Below are 25259 nucleotides of genomic sequence, written 5' to 3' on the forward strand. Positions count from 1 at the left end.
CCTTCCTCCCCTAGAGAAGGTCCTAAAATTGCAGGGTTCTGGCCCAGCTCCACCTTGCTTGGCTCTGCTCAAGCCATCATTCTCTTGAGTTGCTTCCAGAGGAACACGGAGACACCACACTTGTTCCACCAAGGGCCTTTCATTGCAAGCGGTGCAGTTCTGATCTCTAGGTTATCTGGACAAAGGACTGACAGCTTCCCAAAGCGCATGTGAGGTTTTATGTCTCTAAAGGACTTTTCAAGCTCACCTCTGCTTAAGAGCAGCTGCTGGGTGGGATGAATAGAGCTAAGAGAAAGAGGTCAGGTGGGAGGTGGTGGTAACATTCATCTTTATTAGGTAACAGATGTCAGGAGCCCTGGAACAGGGTTTTCAGACAGCAGATATGTTCTCTGGGGAACTTCCCCACCACCAGTTGCATCTCATATCACAAAGCATCCCTACTCTCAACTCCATGTGGATAAATAGACTTTCTTCACATAATCCATAAAACAATTTCCTCCCACCCACAAACCAAAAAGTTACAGTATATACAGATACATATAAAAAAAGTTGTAGGGACAGATAGACAGCAAATTCTTGAACAGTGTAGAAAAAAAACAGGGCAAAGATCCCTTGCTCTGGAGGGGGGAGAGACATACCAGCCATGCTAGGACCCTCAGTGCCTCATGTTGTTCATTACCTGGGTTTCAGCCCAACAGTTTCTCCCAGCTCCTGGCCCAGCCAGTACTCCCTGCAGCCCAGCCCCCAGGGCTCAGACTACCCTTAGTGACAAAGTGAAACCTCAGCATCACTGCTTTCCCAAAGCTTTACCTCCCGTTTTACTAAAGCACAGAACTGCCCACGTGCTGCACGCAGATCCGGAGAAATGCAAGATAACTCAGAGGCTGCCACAGGCAAGGAGTTTCTGTATTTTTAGGAAAAAAAAACTCCATAGCAAGGAAGACAGCACGAGAGCCATGGAAGAGGAAGGAAATCAGGAAGAGGCAATATAACCCCCAGAATAGGATCACTGATAACCTAGGGTATTTGGGAATGAGCAATCAAAATGTGTACAAACTCAAGAGCTGTTCTGCACACTTGGGGTACCTGCTCAAAGCCGAAGCCGCTGCCACCAGAGCATCTCTGCACTGATCAAGCACTCTTGAGAGCAACCTCTTCCCCTCAAACAATGAGCTCCCCTCCCTCCAGCCACCGACTCCAAGGAAGCAAGGGACACCCCAGCCAGTAGGACAGTACTGGCCATTGAAGCTGGGTGGCCACCAGCTATTCCCCAAATAAAGTCAGGGAGAGAGGTAAACACACCTTCTGGTCCTCACACAGCTACGGAACACAATCACTGGGAACGGGCTTTGCTGGGAGATGGGTTTCTCCAGGCCCATTTCCATCTTCTTGAAGCTGGGCAACTCCAGGACTAGCATTACCCCTGTTCAATTGCTGAAGCACATGAAATGGCCCTCCCAGATGCCAAAAGACCCTGTGCAAAGGGAAACCACAAGCCTCTTATCTTTCTCCTCTCATTTTGAAGGAGCTCATGCCTCTCTGCAAGAGCTGGATACGTGTGAAAGCTGTTTGCAAACCAGTAAAAAATTTGCAGGAGTTGGGCAGTACAGGGCAGTACACTGGGACAGGATGGCTGTCTGTATCTAAATGCTTCAAGCTGCCAACATGGAGAACATGCTGGCTGCACACATGGAGAAACAGCAATGCCTGCTTGCCAAAGGCTGGTTTCCACATATGCACATGTGAGAGGGCAACCACTCTGCACTTCTTTGGAGAGATGCAACAGGAAAGGCAGAGAGAAAGAGGGCAAACCGTTCTCTCCCTGTCCCAAATCCACCTCCCACTCCTGGAAAGTCACAGGCAATTCAACACCTGCAAGTCAAACTGCTTGGAATAGCAACACTAACAAAGCTGGGAGACTTGCACCCTGAACCAGTGCCTCCCAAATCCTGCAGGAGCTGTGGAGCAGTTGGAGAAGGTAAGGAGAAACACCTGAAGACAAGTTCTGGGACTGGGAGTTGAGTAAAATAAAAAAAACTGTTTCTAGAAATTGTTTCTGCATCAACAAAAAGGCACCAGAGAAGCATTCACCCTTCATGCCAAGTGCAGGGCACAGCATGTCCACCTCTGCTGCCACCCAGCACCAGATGTCCAGGAATGCCAAGGTCTTCTACCAGGCTCTGCTTGTTGCAGGCTGCTACAAACCCACCCCCTGCTGAAAACCGGAGGCAGCTATCACAGGAAAAGACGCATGAAGCAGAAGGGAAGGGAAATCTGCTGCGTTGTTCCCCATGTTTCTGTAAAGCCACAAACATTCCTATAAAAAAACCTGTATAAAAACTGTAGAGAAATTTTCCAGGCAGTACTGGCCCCAAGCGATACTCCCAGAGCACCTAGGGAAGTTGGGTCTAGGGGGCTTCAGTTTCCTGACACACAACTCAAGGAAAGCTGGTGCCTTCCCCTCTTTTGGGAACAGCCCTAGGCCCCAGCAGTCGCACAGGACAAGGCTTGAACAGATCCTCTGCCCTCCCCAGAGATTTCCTTTCTGCAGAGGTGTTTGGAAAGGGAACAAAATACCCCTGAGGACAGACACGGGATGTGCCACTTCTCTGTGCCGTGGGCTTCTCTCCCAAGCAGGGACGGGTGATTTGTGTCGGGGCAGCGCTTCTCAACAGCCCCAGGCATAGTGACAAAAACCACAACTAGACAGATTCCTGCTGCAGTGCCTGAGAACAAGCAAGGAGGCTAGTAAAGCTAAACCTGGGGCAAGTTTAGAAAAAAATCAAACCCAAAACCCTCCCCCTCCCACCCCATCCTGATCCCACCAGCACAACCCTAACCTAGCACTTTTTCTAAGCTCCAGAAGGGAAGTCCAAGCTGATGCTCAACCAGTCTGTCTTTGCACAAAGGAAACCCATGCCTGCGTTAGGAGGCAGCAATGGCTGTGCCCCCACTGAGCTTGACGATCATCTGCTGGCAGTCATTGCAGGAGCGCTTGTCCCCCACTTTCTCCAGGGTGCGGGCGGCCTCGGCCAGCAGCACCGCCCGCTGGCCCGGCGAGGACAGGAAGGAGAGGGGGAGATGGCGGCAGGCCAACAGGATGGCTGTGGCTCGCTCCCTTTGGCCTGGCAATGTGTCCAGTTCACCTATGGGCAAACAGTAAAGAGAGAAAACTCACCACAGAGCTACCACCTGCATGAGAAAACCCCACAACACAGGCCCTCCACTGCCACTGCCGAGCACAGGCTTCTCTGTCTGGCATCCCCTGGCTGAGCCAAGAGTAGGAGGCATCCTGAGGGCCTTTAGGCTAGCAGAGGAGAACACTCCGAGCTAGAGTCAGGAACTGTCAGTCCTGTCTTCTACAGATACAGGTCCATTCAGTTCACTTCCTAAGGCTCACCCCAACACTGGCATGCATATTTGCCCATTCCCATACATTCATCTTTTGGCTCTTCCCTTTAGAATTCCCAACTTATGCCTTTGCACTGAGTGCTCCTAACCCCAGATGGCCACGTTTTGTGTATGTGTAGCTTCATGAAGGCAAATGTTTTCCAGTCTGTTTGCCAACACCTCCAGCCCAGCTCACGTTAGCTGGCTCGTAGAGAACATGGCAGAAGCGTTGCCTTGAGCCACAGGCTGATGGGAGCTCATTATCCTGATGCAGCAGAAGACACTGCAGGGTGTATCTGTGCCTCCACACTTTGCCCAAGCGCTGCCCCCTCCCAGCCCCACAGGCAGTGGGTCGCTGCCTGGGCCCTGGGGCTGACCTTGCTTGCTGCTCTGGGGCGTGCGCCGCCTCAAGCTGTGTTCCAGCAGCTGGTGGGTGCGGGTAGGGCTGGCACCTGCCATTAGGCGCACGGTGGCCTCGTGGAGGAAGACCTGGAAAGGAAGGCAGGATGGAAGATGAGAGGTGGGCTGGCACAGGGACGATGCTGTGGCTGAGCTGTCACCTCTCAGCCACCACATTTCAAGAGCAGAGCACTGACACCTTGACAAAAACAGAGACCCATTTCCACATTCCTCCCTCATCTTTCCACCTGTCTCTGGGGAATTTGCAGGTCAGGGCAACCATGAGGAAGGGAAAAAAAAAATTGAGACCTAACTGTGAGTGGCCTGGAAAGGGGGAGGATTGAGAGCAGGAAACAGGGCAGAAAAATCTGAGAGCAAACTTTGGTACTGTGGTCCAGGCAGGATTCTTAACCTATGCTGCTAGTGCAGCGCTTTGTTAACAGCATCGAACTTTGAAATCCAGAGTTTGGACAATACCAGGACAGCTCTTGTGTCCAAGTATTAGACTCCCTCTACAGAGGCTTAAAACTAGATGAACTAAATGGGAAATGCCCAGAAAAGCACCTGGAGCTCTACAGATGCAGAAGGCATCTGACCCTTCAGCTACTCAGCAGAGTCAACACAGCTGAGGAAGCTTCCTTCTGCACTCCCCAGAGGGACAGACCCAGTCTGAAGCCACCTTAGTAGACAGGATGCTGTGGTATTTGGCAATACACACGTGATGGTTTTCTACGCAGAAACTTAAGTGGACACTTCCCCACATCCACTGAACTCCTACGGGAGCCTCCCTCATCACCTACCTACAGAAAGTATGGAGGTTGGTAGCAGAAGAGCATCCCACCCCAAGTATCCAAACCACACAAGCTCACATATACCCTACGTTTCCAGGGGCACCAGCTTCCCATCACCCCCAGGAAGGGCTATAGGTAAGCTGGAGGTGGGGCAGGCAGGAGAGGCGGGCCATCACCTTGCGATAGGCGGGTCTGAAGCTGTGGGCCAGCTTGCGCAGGCTGCCGAGGTCGCGCTGGAAGCCCGTCAGCTCGGGGGCCGAGGCGTGGTAAGTCTCCCCCAGTGCCTGGCTGGCATTCGCCTGCTTCTGCCACAGGCTGGTGCGGAGGGAGAGCAGCAAGTCACAGGCCAGCAGCTGGATCATCTGCAAGAGCCAAGATGCCCGGGCACACACTTTTAGTAACACACAGAATTGGGCGAGTAACAAGCTACGTGGCTGCTGACACGGCCCGTGGGAAGGCGGCCACGGCACCTCCTGCCCACCTGGGGGGCTCCCCTGCCCTCCCCCTGCCATGTCACCCCACCACAATGCACCGAAGACACGGACCTTTGCATTTTGCCCAAGTGGCATCTCTCGACCAAGGTCAAGGAAACGTGCCAAGGGCACATTGCATCAATGTTACATGCCCTTGCCTGCACTTTTCACTGGGATCAATACTAACAAATGCAAACTGATCCCAGGGAAACACAGCCTCCTGCAAAGGCCTTCCTGCCCAAACGGTGATGCTAACTAGTGGGAAACAGCAAAGACAGCCGTGCTACCTGCAGAGAAAAAAGAGGCAGTTTTGGCACAGCCGACAGCGGCTGCCAAACCACTTTTCCCCATCTGCTGCTGCCCCCTAGCACCACTCCCGGCTCTGGGAGGGCTCTCTGCCTGTGCTGCTGAACAGAGAGTGCCTCTGTACTGCACTGCAGAAACATTGCACAGTCACTGCCACAACATGCAATGCAACTACAATGCACTACAGCTGCCACCCAGCAACGACGAAAGGGACCAGAACCACGTCCCATATGCCATGGAGGGAAGCTCCAGTTTTACGTAATCCTGGAAAGAAGAGAAACAAGCCCCACACAAACTCAGGAGTAGCACAGCATAGTCACACTTCCTTGCTAGAGGATTCAAACATTCATGAGTGTGGCCTGAAACAGAACTCGACTTAGTGCTGTCCTGTTTTACAGGTATCACCAACTTGACCTGGAGCAGAGAGATGGATGCTTTCCATCTATGCAGGGCCAATTTCAAACTGGTCAAAGCACCAGAAAGAGGTGACAGCTACTAGAATGAGAGGAGTGAGAGCTGACACAGTGCCCAGGGAGATAACACTGTACTTGTGACTCTGCTCCCCACCCCATACAGCAGAAACAGAGCAATGGCAATGCCCTTTTCAAGGATAGGGAAGAAGTCTCCCCTCTAATCCCAAGATACACAGAGTGAATGGAGAATGCAGCTACAACAGGGAAGTGACACACCTGCAGCAAAGACCAACTTTACAAACAAGACACGGGTTATCCCAGGGCTCATAATCCTTACATTGTTGAGGACGGTGCTGGACATGCCACTGCTCATGTTGAGGCTGTTCCACAAGTGACTGCTGGCCCTCTCACAGTGACCCAGGGAGCTCTGCTGTCCATCTGCCTTCCCAGACAGAGAGGCCTGCATGGCTTTACACATATAGAAGGTAGCTTTCACCAGGGCGTTCCTGAAAGAGAAAGCAGGTTGCTTTCAAGCAATACCATGTCATGCTGCCACACCATCAGCTTTCACTCTCCCACCTTCAAGGGATATCATCACTCCTTAGACAAAAAAAAGATGGCAATTGTTCCTCACCTACACAGACAGCACAGAGAAATGAGAGAAAGCTGGCAAAGATTCTTTATTGCAAAAGAACAGAGATGGTGACACCATCCTCATGTGAGTTTTGTTTGATTTTGGAAGGTGGGAGACTGCGCAATTAGAACAAAGAAAGCCAAAAGACACCTCCTAAAGAAGCAACTATGACTGTGACTTCCAGTCCACAGTTTTACTATCAGTCTGCAAGCCTTGACCTACACATGAACTGCCGAGCACACTGGCACTTGCAGAGCACAGGTAGGTGTGACCCTAAGGACAGCATTAGGGGAAGGAGTCACCCCTGTTTAGAAGGAGCAGCAGTTTGAAACGTCTACGAGGCCTACGCACTCTGACATCTCCAGGGACTTTGGCATGCGCTCCACTTCTGCAAAATGTGACCTCACAGCGGCATCATCCCCTCTGAGCCAAGCGATTGCCATAGCCACGGCCGCTGACCACCACCGGCACACCACGTCGGGACCTGCAAAACAAAACCAGCAGCTGCAGCCCAGGAGAGCACACCTGACTCCCTCACACTTGGAGAGGTGGACAGGTATATCAGGCCCTTGCCAGCACCTTCTGCTGGGATTGATGCTAATGAGCCCAAACTGATCCCACGGGAACTCAGCTGTCCGTGTGAACGCTGAAATGTGCTTCAAGAACACAAAGGAACTTGGCAGCATGCAAACATTCTACATCTGACCGCAAGCAGAGTTTTGGATGGCATGTTTGTATCTTGTCAACAAGAGTGTATCCCACCAACCTGTCTCGAAATCTGTTGACTTCCTTCCTGACAATGATCTCCATTCACCACCCCAAAATAACAACTCCACTCATATATACACTCATGATTGGCACTAATCACCATCAAGACAGTACATCAGGTTCCCTGTATAATTTCCTTCATTATTTAACATCCCCTCAGAAACTTCCCAAAGCCTGCTTAGGGCCAATATGTTCTGCTACTCCAATCTGCTTTTTAATTCTATGGCAATACTGACCCAAGCACAGACTTCTCTTTAAAAAAATAATTATTTAGTTTTCCTACTGTTTGCTCTATACATTTTAGGTACAGCAGTTAGTCTTTGTCTAAAGCTGCACCAGCAACCCAGTGAGCTGCCAGGTGTAGTCTGTACCAACACCAAGCAAAGCAAATATTCCAGAAGCCTGTTACCAACCCAGCCCAGATGAGTGCATGGCTCAGAAGGATTCTGCAGCCCTTGCTGTCCCACTAAATGCACACCAGCGGACTAAAACAAGCACCTACCAATGTATGTCCAGAGCTTGCCTACAGCAGAGGCTGCTGGTCCCTCTGGAGATTGAGGAATATATCTGACAGCCATTGTGAAAGTGAAGGCAACCCCATTCAGTAGGTAACTAAGGGGAAAAAAACCTTCTGGTACTTCAACTGCAATGCTGCTACGTTTGTTTATATGCTCCACCCTTCCTCTCACTTTGCACTGCTAGGAACAAACTCTCAGGTGAGGGCACGGGGTTCAGATTAGAAATAAAATACTGCTCAGCAACACAAATAGCAGTAGTCCCTGGCTGGGCTGGGCACCCAGCATTACAACACAGAGCCAATTTATAAGTCTTCTTAATTACCTTCTTCCAGTCTGAGCTCTGGTACCACACTGCCATGCAATCAGGCCTCACTCCAAGGACTGCATTTCCCCTTGATTAGAGTTTGTGAGGTGGTAGAGAGATGGAATTTGTATTTGCAGTAGATCCTGTGTATTAAAGAGCTTCAGTTCTGCCAGACTTACCCAGGGCAGACTTGAGGACAGAACTGCTGGCAAAGGGTGGGGTTCCACTTCCCATTGAGTCCAGGAAAGAGTTGAGCAATTTCAGGTACTCCATGGCACCCGAGAATTCACTGAAACAAGGAACAAGGGAGATCTTTGCTATGCTGTCAAACAGAAGATACCAAGGCACTTCTCACTCAAAAGTCATGTTTAAACAGAGCTGACCCACTAAGCCCACAGAAAGTTTGAGCTCTACAAGTAACACAACCCTGCTGGACTGAAGAGAACACCCCATGAGTAGAAGTGCAGAGCGATGCTCTGAGAGGAATGGCTTCATATCTCCCCTTTCATGACCACCAGCCACAGAACTAGATTTAACCTCAAGTCTCACCTCAAACATAGACATACATTGCAAGTTAATTACAGGCTCCTTTTCAATCACTGCCTCCAAAAGAGGCTGAACTACACTTCTCTGATTATTTGCATATATGCAAATATGTATGAGTGGAAGTGACAGCATGTTCTCAGCACTGGTCAGAGAAAATAACATATGCAGCATTGACCTAATTTACTGGGACATGCTACAGATGAAGATCTTGCACTCCCACCCCTAGAGTGGGACAAAAAAGCTAGCTACTTTACTAAATTTAGTCCTTTCCCAAAAAGAGACAGCACTCCCACAAGTATAGTGACAATCCACTTCCCTTATACAAATCCTGCTACCTTCTCCCAACAGCAGCATCTGATTGCAAGCAATTGAACCAAACTGTTGCTCTCTCTCTGTTAGGAAACAGACAAGACTGGGGAAAAAACTCACAGCTAAAGGTATGATGGTTTTCCTACACAGGTAGGGTTATCTTCCCATCTGAGGCTTTTACCCACACTTTCTTGGGACAAGATCCTTACAGAGCTTCCTATATATATATATATGTATGTATGTAACATTTTTCTGACACCAGCATATCTGGAGATCAGCTGCGAACAGTGCTGAATTACTTGCAAAGACTGGGATCCTGTTTACCATGGAGTCCAGGAAAAAGTTTGACATGGTTCAACACAAAAAGCAAAAAGCTTTCCATCCTATTTTCCCCTTTAATTTGGTTAAAGAGCTTAGAGACAATGACAATTATGTTCAACATCATCTTTTATCCTCTTTCCACATGTCTGTTTGATTCTTTACTGAGGTCAAATATTACACTCAGTCAGAAGAACACTCATGCACAAAGTAGCAAGCTGGTGAGTTCACTCTCTGACATGCCAGACCTTCACACTCTAAAAGCCCTGGACATGTGTGCTAGTCTATAGAAGAACTAGGTGCATGCTAATTTTAGTCCCCTTGAACATTAAACTTTTTCTCTGCACAGAAAGTACCAACCATTTAGTTGAGCAATCAACCAGTACTACCCCAGCTAACACCAGAAATCCCCACCACACCCAGGTTCACCTTTGACTTCAGAGGTTTTAATACAAAGAGGCAGAGCTTGCTCTGCTAATAAACTCTGGTGGTCAGGCTAGCATTGTCATTCCAAGCCTTTTACGAGGACTAACCACCCAGTCTTCCCCACAGCACTCCATCACGAGCTCTGCCTCAGAGCCTGCTGCTTGGCCAGCAGTGCCCAGTGGGCCACTCATACTCACCATGACTCCTCCTCCTCTTGTCCTGCTACCTCTTTCCTAGTCTGAGGCTTCACAAGTGAATCCACTGCTCGCTCTAGCAGGTTCTCACAGAACGCCTGATGGACTTGTGCAATGGGATCCGCTAGAGGAGAAGGATAAACCAAATAATTTAACCTGCATATCGCCATAGACACCTACCAAAACACTCAGAAGAATCAAAATGTAGGAAAGAGCATGAGGAAGAATAGTAGAGGGAAATTCTCAAGATACTAATGGAATGATTTAGAGACTAAGTTTTTATGGCATTTTTATCCTTTTAATCCACCTGTAAAGCTACAGCCTTTGGCCAAAGATCCCTCTGGCACTTCAGCCTCTCAGCAAAACAGTGAGGACACTGCTCTGCAGAGAATAAACCTTGGTCACCCCAAAGTCACTCCCTGACATTCAGGGCCACCTTTGGGTTGTGCTCCAGCAGATAAAATGACAAGCAGTATGACACAGCACAGGATACAAAGGGAGGCAAGCCAGATCCTGCAGGATGAGGAGACATATCAGCTCCTCAGGCCCTCTCACCCATCAGAACCACAAGCAGGGTGGGAATAAAAGAACAAGCTCTCAAACACGACACCTGCTTTTGTCCCAGACAAGAGTGGAGGGGCTGCCAGGCTCAACGTGCTGGGATGCCACACACTTGGGAAATGAGTGGCTCTCACCAGGATTCCTTTGCGTGCAGTACAGGCTCTCCTTCGCAGCAGATTTCACCGTCCAGCTTCGCTCCACAAAAAACTTCTGTCCCAGGGGGTGGCACAGCCAACGCAACGAGTCAGGAATGGCACTTCGCTCTGAGCTGCACAGGCTTTGAGCCTGGCTTAGAAAGTAGCTCTGGCAAAAGGAGAGGATAACATTGAGAACAGTATCTAGGGAAAGAGCAGCACCACCAAGGACAAAGATCATATTGTAATTACAGCTTGTATCGTAATTGCAGGTCATATTTTAATTGTAGTGCTATCAGATGCCCTCTCCAAGATACAGCAGTGCCAGCTTCCAGGCTTTCCTACATCTCTGCTTGAGGGTGTGATCGGGGAAGATAACACAACTCACCGCTAGGAAGCCAAGCTTGCCTCCACAGCGGGTTTTCAAGCCAACTGCAGCTGTCAGGTGGATTTCTGCCATTGTGCTGGGTGGGATTTTTTCTTCTGCACACTCAGCCAGATTCACAGCACACAATGCCATGTGCAAGCCTGAGTAAGCTGAGCTGGAGGGAAGTTTACCTGTACCAGCAGGAGAAGGAAAAGTGTTAATTTTTAATCAGTAGTACCAGCTACTAAATACTACCATCATTTGCAGGGCTGCTATCATAAAGAAACAAGAACCTGTTGACATGAGAAGCTTACACTGCTGTTGCTTCAGCTGTTCTTATAGAGTTCTTTTATCACATGAACCTGTTATGTTTTAGTAAGTGGTTCCTAAAATTTGTCAGGCTAATTTCTAACAGCAGCCCTCCCAGAGGACAGAGTCTGTAGTGCTCTCCCTGTATGTTCCAGGATTAGCTTTGAGTCTTCTGATTCAGGAGAACCAGGCACAGCAGATCTGCCACCTCTGCTCCCACCTGTTATGTGGAGCTGATGGAGCTTGTGATAGGCCAGGGCCGCATCCCGAGCGCTGGTCTTGGCCTCATCCTCGAATCCTGCAGTGGCCTCCCTTGCCCGCCACTGATGAGAAGTCCTCTTCAGCAACCACCGCACCAGTGCCAGCTTCTGCAGGCTATAGCGGATCACATTCCAGGACAGGCTGCAGGCCAAGTCCAGGCGGGAAGCTGGCAGTGCTCGTCCGAGTACTGACAGGCAAGTCTGCAGGTTTGACGCAGCTGCAGCAAAATCACCCTGCAAATAGCACAATGAAAGTTTCAGCAACAAAAATCACTCTCAGAGACACTATGGGACCTCCTTGGCACTGGGAGCAAGACAAACTGATGTGTAAGTCAGGACAAGATCTTTAGCAGAGGAACATCAGCACAGAAACTGAAAGCATAACAGCAGTTTAACACCAGCTTGAAATCTGGCCCTAAACAAACTTTCTACATGTGGTTCTGATGCTGCATTGCCTGTAAGAGACATCAGGACTAGATGAAAAGTTTCCTGCCTCGTCAAGTACCATAGAAATTTCAGGGTTCCCGTATCAAAAGCCAAATGTTTCCTCAACAATAAAGAGGATTTCCAAGAGGCTGGAGGACAGCAGACAGACAGACACAGCAGAGGCCAGATTCTGGACAAAACCCAAGATGTTGAAGCCAAAAATTGATACAACATGCAGTAGCTAGCAACAAGGACAGAAGTTAGGAGCCTCTTCCACCGCTTCCATGCCTCACTAACTTAGGCTGAGTAGGACAGTAAACGGTTCAGAACAACCCGGCAACAGCTTCTCTGAAATCACACAGGATGATCCACTCAAGTAATACCACCCTCTTGCAAGTGCCAAGCCACTGCCTCATTGGGAAACATTTACCCACAATACCATCTGAAAGATGCATTTGATGCAAAATAACGAGTCAACTTTACCCGTGCCAAATCCAGGTCCGCTTGCTTGCGGTGCCTCCAGAAGGTGACCGAGGACCTCGAGTGCAGCCGGGTCACCGGCTCTCCGTGCACAAGGAGCTTTATGAACACACTCAGAACAATCACTCCATTCACAAGCCACAGGATTAGGGTGGGCATCATCCAACCGAACCAACCAGCTGCATCTACAATGGATATCCCAAAAGGGAAAATTAAAATCTAACCTGGGCACTGGCAACATGAGCATGGACCCTGAAGGATGTCTTGCTATGTTTGCCACATGTCTAATCAGCTTTTGCAAAGAATGCAGTTCAATCAGGAAACAGCTATACCGACAACCTCTTCATCCAAACTCCAACCCTCAACATTCCCAACTAAATGATGATTTCTACAAGACTGATGTATAAAAAAAAAATGAATCAGCACTTAGTTTTCCAAGAGCTGTCTTCCGATTCTTCTGCAAGACACACCCACAGGTATTCAATACTCCAGTATCATTTTCTAATCTTAGTTAAATTTAGAAAGCAACACTGAAGAACCATATTCAGCAGTCAGGAAAACAACGACATGCCTACAGCATCCCCTACCCTCTCCTAAGCTGTACTTTTAAGTATGAATTTTATGGAACGAGTGTGTCAACAAGCCAGTTGCAAGACTCTGTAGCAACAGTGTAGTAATACTTTATGATTAAGTGACAAAAATCAGTCAGTTACCTTAAAAACAAATATAAAGTGAACACCCCTCAAAGACTGCAAACAAGAGGATGCCCTGAACTACTTTTCAAGGGTCTATGCCAAAAGCTCAGACTGCTGGCCTACAAATAGGTGCCACCTCAACCTCACCACGCTGAGCCATGGCTGGTTTTATGCAAGAGCACTGGATGTGAACTGGAGCCATAGCCAGGCTGGCTCTCCTTCCGTGCCCTGCCCTGCAGTTACTGCCCCTCCCCACCCATTAAATAAAGGTTGTACAACTCCCAGAACACACAAACCCATCATGCTGAACCACAGCCGCTGTCCACCTCGTGACCAGCAGCCCTCACAGCTGCAGGTGGCTTCCAGGGAGAAGGTGTAAGGTGGGACATCCTCTGTGGCCCAAACTATCCTGGTTTTTTTACCTGACTCAATCGTCAGCACGTTCCTGCCGGAGCCATGGCGCACCAGGCTGTCGGACTCGGGGGTTCCTCGGGCGTCCAGGAGGGATGTCAGTGGATTGAAGGAAAGGCAAAGGAATGTGAGAGCACAGAGGAGTATTCGAGAGCGATCCACCATACCAAGCGCCACAGGAGGAGAGTCAGGCTCATCTTTAACCTTCAAGGGAATAGCAATGGAGAGAAAAAGGAGAAAAAAACACAATGCTTACCATTCTGGAGCATAAAAAATGTTAATGCCAAGGAAGGGATGGAGAAGAAGGAGAAACAGAACGTGTATAAATTTGCTGTTGATCTCCAAATGAGCAAGAACTCCAGTAAAGCTTTTCTTAGCTTAGTAAGATAAGGCTGAATTATTTGACTGTCTTCAACTTCCTTCTGTGTCCAGTCATTTCAGTAACTGTATCCCTGGGTTAGGCTAGGATTAACCTCTGCTGTCCTTACTCTTTTGAGGATCTCCCAGAAAACCCACTTCTGTGATATCCACAAAACAAACCCGTAAGCCAAAGACAGCTAACAGCTTTTTGTTATTCTGATTACTTATGGTCTCATTACCCACACCTGATGTCACCATCCATTTTTCCAAGTTCTCCTGGCTTCCTCACTGGACATATATATTCTGGAAAGCCATGGGTACCCTGGGTAATGAACAGGTGCTGTAAGTCCACAGAGACTGTACAGGATAAGCACAGTTCTACCAGCAGCTAAGGCAGGACTCAGGTAATACAGCTCAGGAAATAGTCTCAATATTTCGAGAAAGATAAAACATACACATGCACCTTCTTCATCCTTACAAAGGATCTCTAAGCCCTAAAAATCTGCTTGCCAGATGTCTGCTGGCTCTACTCTTGAGAATAAGAAGAATTTAAATTCTAAATCTTACATATCCTGAAGGAGATACCCTGAATTTGACACTTAAAGTCACAAATACCTTTGCATCATCAAGGAGCGGGCTTCCTGGCTCTGAATCAATGGAATAGGGAGAGAAGCCAGCCTGGGATCCTGAATCAGAGGCTGGAGGAGACATCAGCAGCACGTTCTGGTTGAAGTCATCTATCTTCAGATCTACATCATTGTCAACCAGACTGCTCAGGTCAATGCCCTTCAACAGCTCTGAAAAAATCAGAGTGCATTATGTACAAGTTTCTCCATCCTGACTCCTGTCAGTAGCTCTCAGATTGGCTCTGTCATCTGGAGTAACACTGGCCACTATCAATACAACCTCTGTCAAGGATAAGAAACTGTAAGATACATCCTACATCCATGCTGACTGCCTCCCCTCTGCTACAGAGCCTCCACAACTTACTGTTTTTTTGGTTAGCCAGCTTCAGAACCATGTTCTCCTGCCTCAGCTTATGGTTAGCCTGCTGCAGGTATTTAATGTAGTCAATAGCTTTTCTCAGGACTCCAGACTTGTGCATCTGTAAGGAATTAAATGTACAAAAAGCAGTTTATATTAAGAGTATCAAATGATCACTCTTGTCTGTAGGAATACCACAACCCTTTGTATCATGTGGTGAAAGAAAAGAGTATAAAGGACCTCTCAGCAGCTGCAAAAGAACTGTTAGCAGAGCATGCTCTGTGGGCAAGGCATCAAAGATACACAAGGATGAGGTCTATCCAAGATCTTTTTAAAAAAGAGTACAATGGAAACAGATTAACATCCAAACTATAATGCAGTTCACAACTAGGTTTGAACTTTTATTTCAGCCAGAAATAATCCTTTGAAAGCACCACAGTTTGTAAATGAAGTGGATCAGTTCTGGGATAGAACAAGATGCTGCCTAATCACTGCTACATTCTGAGATAAGTAGTTTCCCCCTTGCCTTGCTTAGCCATCTCCATGCAAATCCTTCCTTCCAGCAACATTGGGCAAGTTTATCTTCTAAACACAAGCCAAAAGTACTATGAAGCCACTGCACACTACCCATGTTTTTAAAAGCTTCCACTTCCAGCATCAGGAGGTGACTTCACTAGAGCAATTATTAGTGCAGTAGTCACAGAAGGTATCAAGAATACTACTGCCTGCCTCACCAGCATGAGGTAAAGCAAGCTGAACAAACCCTGAATATTTGGTGCAAGAAGGCTTCCAATATTTGAGCAAGCAGGAGTTTTTTACAGCTCATGTCTAAAGGAAATAAATTGGAAAGCTCTGTAAACCCTCATCCTTACTGCAGTCACATGGAAAAGGAAACTCAATTGAAGCAAGATCTGGTTTGGCAGAGTTATCAGAACATCCACTTGGATATTCTACCTAGAGGGCCTATTTTAAGTTAGGCCTAAAATAAGAACAAATGTGTAAGGTATAGCTTATTTTCAAGAAACAGTACCACTAGTATAGTAAAGTCAGTATTTTACAGATGACACTTTGTGAATACAATTACTGAGCACAGATGATTCTCACCAGTCTTACCCCAACACACATGTGCAGGCTACTCACAACCACATGTACCCAAAGGCTTCATTTGGTAGAGCAAATGAGCACCTGAAGACAAAGTATTTCTAACACCACATTTGCATTTATTCCCCATCTTTACCTTGGCATCTGTCCCCATGACAAGGTCCTTCAGCTCAATGATTTTGTCATTTATGGATGACCGGTAGCGCTTTTCAATGATGTTGTGAGTTGTTCTCCTCTCTCCTTCTTTAGGTGGTTCAGGTTGCTTGACACCCCCAGGAACTTGTTTGATAGGCACTTTTTCTTGTCCCACCATCACCGGCATTGTGGTCAAAATGGTCCCATTGCTCCCAACGAGGGTCTACAAAGACACAACAAGTGTCAAGAGCAATCAACCAATTCAGTTAAGAAAGAAGGAGTAAACAAAGAAGAATCAGGAAAAGTTGGTACAGCTCAGAAAATGTTTGAGATGCCAAATTCCTTCCATCTTTCTTAGCTGGCACAAGCATTGGCACAGCAACACAGGAAAAATCTGTCGCTCTGGCTCCTACAGTGGCCACTGTGGAATAAGAACATCTCTTGTTCTCCAAGCGCACCAACACTTCTGCCAATACTACGCTCTGTTCATCCACTTAAATAGAGAAAGGGACCAAAGCTCCTCCTTGTTCCTACAGCTTTACACTCCAAGTGTCCAAATCCACCTTTTCTTTGGACAAATAATCATGAAAACAACAAAAGCCTACACTACTTCCAATGACACAAGTAATGACAGTGCTAAAAAGGATCCAACCATGAAAAAACAACCTTTGGCTTGAGGAATGCAGTTCAAATTGATTTGAATTTGATTAAATGAAGGAAAAAAAACCCCATAAGCTATAAAGATACCTTAATATGAGGAACTAAGACTAATGTGTGATATACAGCAGAACGAAAAGCTCGAACTTGGGCATCTAGATGTAGGACAGACCATCTACAGCAAATTAAAGCAGTATGTCTTCAGAGATAGAATATGATGAATCCCACTAGAACAGTTGCACAGAGGGCCTCCTAGGACAGCTGCAGTGAAACAAAGTTTAGACTGCTTAATCCAGCAAAGCAAGATTTAGAAAAGCACAAGTGCTCTCTGAAGTACACCAAGGATCAGGGAAGCAAGTAGCTATGGAGAGTAAGTTATTTCTGTCAAAAGACAGACATATTAACTAGTCTAGAGAGTTAGCCATGAGAATAAACTAGTCATTATCAATTTCAGGAACAATTTTGACTCTGAAATAGTCTTCTAATTGGGATACCAGAAATTAGTTTAGTTTCACTTCAAGTTGGAACTTGACAAATAAGTGAATTTAAGTCTTATACTTTTCCTTGGCTAATATCCACCTAATTTCAATGTGTTCAAACATGCCTCAGATAGACACAACCTCATAAGCCTCAAGTTGTGTGAAAACATCATCTAAAAGCAAGTAGATTAACTGAAGATTTTAGCCTAACTACTAATAAGTATCTAAGAAGCATACCATGCTATTGCAAAAGAAGTCAAAATTTGGGTCCACACTGACAAGTTTATCTCCCCCCAGTAAATATTTATACAAAGATATCTGTTCAGAACAAACAAGATCATAATAAATATTTCTTTGGGGGCATACATTTCTAAGACTTGATTAGAAATGGAGGCCATGAAGCACAAATGCCACCTCCCATGATTCTAATAAATCCTTCCTGCAAACACCCTCTGAAAAGTAGTTTAATTAGTTGTCACATTTAATATATTACTATTAGACACTACTGAGGGGCAAGAGGAAGTTCCACAGGTACTCTGAGCAAGTTAGCTTTTGGCTTCAAGTTAAAAACTAGACTGAGTTTTTAGGTCATATTCCTCTCCCTGTAGTACCAGAAAAAGGTAAACAGAAATGTGCCCTTGGTCTTTGCTTACTGGCCATGGGAAGGCTGCCAAACAGTACAATCTGTGTGTTTAGCCTTGACAGAAACAGGGTATTAGTCGCCCTGCATGTGTGTACAACAGCCTTCAAAACCCCTTCTTGTCTGTGCCACTGCAGAACGCTAAAGTACAAATCTCTTCCTTGCATTAACAGAAAAGGACATCAGTGAGGAAAGGGATGGAAGGACATCCACAGGGTACCTGCAGAGCTGTGGTCTGAATGGGAGCAGTGAGTGCTGTCAGTGCTGGGTTCTGTACTGCAGCCATAACAGGATTGCCATCTGTTTTCAGGGTTGTCAAGACCAGGGAATCCGTTTTTATGATCTGAGGCTGGACAAGAACCTAGGTTGAAAAGAGTTACAGGTGAAGAGGAGAGCAGGCACATATTTCCCTGCTGATCTCAGTAGCCAGAGGTAAGCCCTGACAGAGTTGTAATAGCTTTACAACTCAGTGGTTGGCAAAAGAGCAGGGTATTTCTTTGACTTGCACCCTGAATCACCTGGATGCTTTCCGTCAGCCCCAGTGCAAACTCTGAGCAGGAGACTGTCTGAACCACACTGGATAGAGTGGGGCAGAGGAACCACCAGGACAGTGGTTTTCAAACCAGTCACCAGAAGTAAACAAGTATGTAAAAACACAAAAGAGCTGATGGAAAAGCTGCTTTCCCATCTCCAGTTACACCTATAATTAGCTCTCTACATTAACTGTCTGAGTATTCAGTCTAACACAGCTAGGACACTCTGCTTTGACAAACACCCATAGTTCTCCCTGCAATTTCACTGAAAGGATCTGTACCTTTAACATCAAGCAGATCAAAATCCACTGTAAATTATTTTGCTTTTATTTCCTTCAAATAAGAAATAAGTACAAATAAGTCAAACTTATTTGCTCTTATTCAACTTTCAAATAAATCTTGTTGACTCTCTGAGAACACCAGAGATGGCACAGTACAACTCAGCCACAGCAATTTTGTCATACTGAATCTCATAGACAAACATTTTTCTTTAATACAACAAAGATGCACAAGAGTGAAAAAGTCATTTGGCACTGTAACAGTAAAACTATTTAAAAAAACAAGACAGAAGAATTAGAAGAACACATTTCAGTATCAACTAGTGGTAGAGGGGATGGATGTGCAAAGAAGTAAGCAAAAGTCAAAGAAATCCTGTTCAAGTAAAGTTTCCAACTGGGTTTGGCAGTACCAAGTTAAAAAAAATATTTTAAACTGCATTTAGTCACTGTTTTACTGAAAACAGTTGCTGAGCATTGCCCAGAAGTCAATCACATCTCACAACAGGGACTCTCCCACGTGACCTGCATAAAGTAGAATGCTACTGGGACACAGGGTGGTTAGAAATACCCCTCAGGCTTAAAAACATTTGTGGCGAAGCAATCCTAGCCAGGATCACCAGCCCTACAGCTTCACCACTTTTCCCCAGGCAAGCCAGGGGACCAGACCCATGAAAGCACTTCCTTGTTCTGCTGGATCCCTGCATCATTCTGCACTTTTACTTACCGGAACTTGCTGGACCTGTGGTGCAGCAACAGTCTGGACAGTGGCTGGCGTTAAGGTCTGGATGGTGCCGTTGGCAGCCTGCGTCAGCACTCGCTGGGCCTGCACCGTCTGCACCTGCTGCTGGATCGTAACCGGCTGAACCTGCGAGGACGTCACCAGGCTCTGCACTTGGGGCTGGAGAACTGAAAAGCAGAAGAGATGTCAGAAATGGTCGAGAGACACACATCTCCCTCCTGGAGCCTGGAAATGCTCCTAGCATCACTCCTCTTCTTCCCAGAGCTTCTCAGTAGGCGGCATTCATCTAACACATCCCACATGCTGGGAAGCTTCCAGCTGCTTTGGTGCCCCCTGCAAGAGGACACTGCACCTAGAATAGCAGCTTTCCAGGAGGCACAGAGTATCAGCTAATAGAAAATAAAGCCAAAACCCTTTAGTCTGATAGCACAGGACTCTGCTTCAGTGGCATGATACAGGACATCCAACCTGCACTTTCCCACTCCCCTGGTCTTGGTGGACCATAGGATCCTATCTGTTACATAAAGACTCAAGACCTACTGAAGAGGATGAAGTCATCCAGCATTCACAAAGGAAGATCGCTGAATATTCCTACAGGTGTCTCTGCTCAGTGCAAGTACTGAGCTACAGAGTTTGGTAGATAAAATGTGCCTTCATTCCAGACTGCTGTGTGGGACAGACTGGATCTGCCCAGTGCACCCACCAGTGAGAGAACAGGGTTGCCAACAATGGTGTTATAAGACCTCTTTTCTCAAACCTCCCAAGAGAAATAGGGCAGAGGGTCAGGCCAGAGGAGAACAGCAAGACAACAGCTATGGTAAGAGGTCACACAAAAACACTTAAGATCCCGTTCCTGACAATTTCTCATGCTCCCCCAACTCCAAAGCCACACAGGTAGGAGAAGGGACACCCCACAGGCAGCATCACAAGCAAAGCATCATCAGGGTCGTCATGACTGGAGGTGCACTTGGAGTTTGAACACAGATGCCATTTACTGCAAGTGCACCAGGCACATCCACAACCTGAGCATCCTGGAATCTCACGTGCACCAGGCACACTTGTAACCTGAGCGCCGCAAGCAGTACCTTGGAAGCTTGTGGCTGCATTCTGGTAGATGACTGGCTGCTGGATAATCCTGGTCTGGGGAGCAGAGCTGAACGTTGGTGTAATCATGACAGCCTGCTGCTGGAGCTGGGGCTGCACTGAGGGCCGCGGCTGCAGGACAGGAGCCGAGCGTGGAGGGGCTGGAGGTGTCGTCTGTGCTGCTTTCACCGGCAGGCTCTGGAGCTGGGGGGATGCAGGGGGTGGCGGGAAGGTTTGGAGCTGCACCTGGCTGTAGGGCCGCTGCAACTGCGGCTCCAGGGTCCCACTGCTGCTGCTGCTGCTGCTGCCACCCTGGAAGGTGCTGCACAAGGGATCCGAAAAGAGGTCTGGAAAATCTCCTGCCTGGTTACTGACAAACTGCAGCATCTCTGTAAAACAGAAGAAAATTTGTTCAATGCTGTTTTGTTGCTTAAATACTTTGACACCTGGCATTAACATCATGGAATGATGGTGTGTGTGCACAGAAGGGAGCTCTGGTCCTTCAAAACCTTCAGAGAACACATCACACCACTGCAACACCTCCAGAGAGAGACCAGGATGTGGCCAGGACTGCTGCTGTTCTTCAGGGCTAAAAGTAAGACCCTCACACAACACTTTTTCAGACAAGATCCAAGCACAGACTAGACCTTAAAGCCATCTCCAAAATATATATAACTAAAATATTAGAGTCTTGTTCCACCACTCCTTCAGTCTAACCCTTGCAGAAGGAAGAAACCAAGCACCTCCACAATTCTAGCACAAACCACTCTCTCACCCAACTTTTGGGAGCTTTCAAGTCCCCTACCTGCAATGCCCCACTGAGTATCTGGAAAAGGAAGATATAGGATAAAAATTAATGTTCTCTTTATTTTACTTACAAGCATAACAAAAACTGGGGGAAAACCTTGAAAGTAAACACCACTTCATAGAAGTGTAGCAGGATAAATCTATACATGTGTTTAAAACATCAGAGTAACTTTTTCTGCTGGTTTTCTGCCTGCAATCACTGCACAACAGGTTCTCTCCATCCCACCTTCTCCAGGATTTTATGAATCCACATCAAGAGGCTCCTACTGCAACACTATAGACCTTCCCCCGAGAGGTGAACATTTTATAACCAAGAGATCGTTGTTCATAAGAAGAGCTTCCTCTTCCCTCCATCCTATCCAATTTAATCCAGTTAGGCACCTTAAGACATATGAGTGCTTTCCCTGATTTGTGTGCAGTCAGTGGCATGAGGAATCAGATACTCTTCCCCACCCCAGGACCTGCCCATGCTGCACTGCCTCTTCCATGGTTTTCTGTACGTTCTATTCTTTTTTTTTCTGGAAACAGGAAAAGAGGGGAACCACAACCTAAGAGAGATTATAACAAAATAACAAATATGGATCTAGGAAACAAAAAATATATTTCTGATTTATAGGAAAAAATATGGCAAAGGGCTACTTACACCAGGACCTTTCTCACTCCCAAACCCCAAAGGATGTTGCTGCTGTGATTTATGAAGTAGGTCTGAAGCAGTGAACTTTTGACAAGAAGTTTCTATAGATTATGTCCCAGCAATAAGAGGGCTATTAATTTTCACAGCTCTCTGAAATGCCACCCACACATTATCCAATTAATTTGTCTGACACTCCTTTGTCTGAAGCAGAGCAAAGGGATGAGGCCTCTTGCTCCCTCAACACACATTTCGACATACTTGCGTGATACTACTACTCTTCCCCTTCAGTAGCAATCCCTCCACACCCTGACACACATTTAAGCATTGTCCATGACCACTGCTCTCAAGAACTAGAGTCTGTTGGAGGGAGGAGCCTGGGAGGAGATGTGTCCTTCTGACCTGTTCATAACCTGATGCTAAGTGGGGATGCACAGCTCCCCCAGCATGAGCCACCCTTGGGGACCGGCTGGACCAAACCCTTGTCTCCAGTCCTCACTAGAGGAATGACAGATTTATTTTTTTTAATGTGTTGCCTTAATTAGCTTTCACAAAGCACTAGCAGAGCAAGGAGGGCTGTTTCAAGATTAACATCTAGATGGATATTAAACAGCTCTTCACATTCCAACTGACCATCCCAAATAACCCTCACCATGATAAAACTGATAACCCAAACTACTTCCCAAACCCTGCATTTGATGGTATTGCTATTTCACTATCAAACAGCACAAGTAAGGAATAAACATAAATCAGATGAGATTTGCTCTGGGAGATTGAATTCCCAGCATAAGAACAAAATTTCAAGTACTGTGTTTTAAAGAATGTTGTGTTCAATGCAGCAGATTTAATATCTTATTTTAAAAACTAATCCTGCTCTCACAAGTTGAATCACATCTTTATGACAGATTTAACTTTGACTAAATACAAAAAGTCTGAAGCTTAACTTTTAAGACTGCCAGGGGATCAAACCCACCTCTTTTAAAGGGCTCAAGAGCTTTCCTAATAACAACACACAAAAAATTAAAAGCAAGAGACACAGCCAACACCCAAAATCTAAATCTCTGCTTTCTGAAACATCTTTGCCAACCCAGAAATCAGAATATCTACACTCACTGTGAGAAACCTCAGGTGCTTCTGGAGCCATCAGTGATAAACCCAGTGTCACCAGAGCACCTGAAAAAACCCCAGCCCAACCCAAGGCTAAAAAATGTCAACAAGGTATTACAAAACCAAAACTGAGCCCACCAAGGGCTCCTACCACTTTCATCAGCCCAGGGCCTGAACACCTGACAGAAAGGCAAGGTCTGGGCTTCAGCAGCCTCTCCCAGGCTGTGGCTCAGCTCTTACAGAATAGAGGTTGCTCTTCCTCACACTCCTGGAGATGCTGTACTCTGAGAAACATAAAGCAGGAGATCCCAACCTCAACAACCTCTATGTCCTGAACCCTGATGTGCTTTGACCTCCAGCTGATTCAAACCTCATGCTCCCACGTTACCCAGCAGTGCCCTGCCAGCAGGAAGATGCCCATGGCTGGTGGAGGAGCTTGTGCTGGAGCAAGAGACAGAGCCTTTGGGCTCAGCACTGGGTCCCCCTGGCCACCCTTGTGCCTTGCCTTGAAGGATGATCCCAGTGAACACTGGCATCCCAGAGCACATCTGCCACAAAAAAATAAAAATCTACACAACAGGCAGTGAGGAGCGTTCAGTCTGAATGGGAGGGGAACACCCACAAGACAACTTAAAGACCAAATGAAAATCCTTGCAAAATTTCAAACCCTGAGATGAATCCATGCTGGAGCACAAAAAAAGCAGGATTGTCACGTATCTTCCCCCTGCCTTCCCCAGGAAAATCCACCCCTGGAGGTGGGGAGGAAAGTGAAGCTGTTTTCCTAAGTTACTCATCGCTCTGAATCACACCTCCCAGGGCACACCTCAGTTCAGAGCCATTGCTGGGTTCATCAATTCGTCTCAGTTTCCGTATGGAACCTGAGAACTCATTACGTGGTGGTGCCTAAACAACAGCAAACACCACCTTCAATGTGCACTATCAAACTTTATGAGCAATAAATAAGCCCATTGCACTCTCATAAGGTTCGCTCTTCTTTCATGTCAAAAGAAAAAAAGGAGTATAAATTTTGCCCCATGCTACGTGGCAAATCAGTGTCAATTTGAAACCTAAAAGTACTGCTAAATTTTATCTCCCAGCTGCTAAACAAGGATATTTCGGACACCCCCAAAACTGAGCTCTGTTTAGGATTATAGCCCAGCAGAGCAGTGAGCTAAAGCAGGAGCTCATCTTCACCAGCCTACAGCACAGACCACAGCGAGAAATGTCATTTTAAGTGGGGTTTTCGGGAGCTGCTTGGTGTCGCCAAAAATATACATAAAACGGGCGTCACACGCAGGCGCTTCATTTTGCTGCACTTCGGTGGAAAACAGGGGTTTTCTCACAGGTTTGTGCTGTGCCAGCGATGCAGTAAAGTTTTAGGATGACAGGGAAAATGGGAAATGTAAGCAGTTTGAGCTGTTTCGGTGCGGGAGGGCTGGGAGGCTCGGCCTGCCACGGGCAGCAGCGGAGGCACAGCTTCAGCCATCGTTTAGCACCTACTTTAAGAGAGCCACGAGGAAACACGAGGGGAACGCGGGCAGCGCCGCTTGCCCCGCGGGTCTGCGGCAGGAGCAGGGAGACACGGTCAGCACCTTCCCCGACCCCTTCCCGCGACGGCCACCGGTGGAAAGGTGGGCTCGGACCCCCACATTCCCATCGCCTTCCTGCGGCTACGGCCTCCGGGCGTGGGGCAGCTCCACGACAGTCGCTCAGAAGCGCTCCCCTGGCAGGGGAGACACGCGTGGCCGCCGGCCGGCCGGGCGAGCGCTGCCCGGCGGGACGCGCTCCGCAGCCCCGCCTGTACCCACCCGGGACGGGGTGGCAGCCCGCACCGCGTGGGAAGCGCACCCACTCTGAACACTCCAGGAACACGGTCCAAGGAGCGCCCACCCCCGCCTCCCGGCCCGGCAGCCGCGGGGACACCCGAGCGCTCCCCTCAGCACGCGTGGGGAGCCCACGCGCGCCGTCTCCACCCCACCCCCCCGCTCCTTCGCGCGGCGCCTACCGTCGATGTCGCCCAGGGTAAGCTCGTCGCCCAGCTCGGTCAGGGTGTCCATGCTCTCGGCGGCCAGCTCGCCGCCCTCCATCGCGCAGGGCCCGCCGCCGCCCCGGGCGCTCAAGCGGAGGCTGCTGCCGCTGCCGGCGGGCGCCGCCGACCCCGCGCCATCTTGGGCCGGCCCGCGGCCCCGCCCCCGCGGCCCCGCCCCCGCGGCCCCGGCGCGCGCACCCCCCGCGGTTTGTTGTCAATGAGACCAGGTCGCCCCCGGCCAATCGGCGGCCGCGGCGGCGCGTG

At 47.8% G+C, this 25259-nt stretch overlaps 1 protein-coding gene across 1 annotated transcript; it reads right to left on the minus strand.

Annotated features, from left to right (window-relative positions):
• Nucleotides 1-304: 304 nt before the first annotated feature.
• On the minus strand, nucleotides 305-25142 carry SREBF2 (sterol regulatory element binding transcription factor 2). The gene is made up of 19 exons (XM_015628913.2): nucleotides 24972-25142; nucleotides 20424-20810; nucleotides 19324-19505; nucleotides 18009-18149; nucleotides 16014-16235; nucleotides 14783-14897; nucleotides 14408-14589; nucleotides 13444-13636; nucleotides 12330-12511; nucleotides 11381-11654; nucleotides 10873-11042; nucleotides 10485-10653; nucleotides 9793-9913; nucleotides 8176-8285; nucleotides 6758-6890; nucleotides 6110-6278; nucleotides 4757-4942; nucleotides 3768-3879; nucleotides 305-3146 (listed from the first exon to the last, which is right to left on the minus strand). The coding sequence occupies exons 1-19, from the start codon at nucleotides 25051-25053 to the stop codon at nucleotides 2926-2928; spliced, it is 3351 nt and encodes a 1116-aa protein (XP_015484399.1). The 5' UTR covers nucleotides 25054-25142; the 3' UTR covers nucleotides 305-2925.
• Between the last annotated feature and the right edge of the window lie 117 nt (nucleotides 25143-25259).

This window comes from Parus major, chromosome 1A, assembly GCF_001522545.3.
Source record: "Parus major isolate Abel chromosome 1A, Parus_major1.1, whole genome shotgun sequence".
In the NCBI taxonomy this organism is placed as follows: domain Eukaryota; kingdom Metazoa; phylum Chordata; class Aves; order Passeriformes; family Paridae; genus Parus; species Parus major.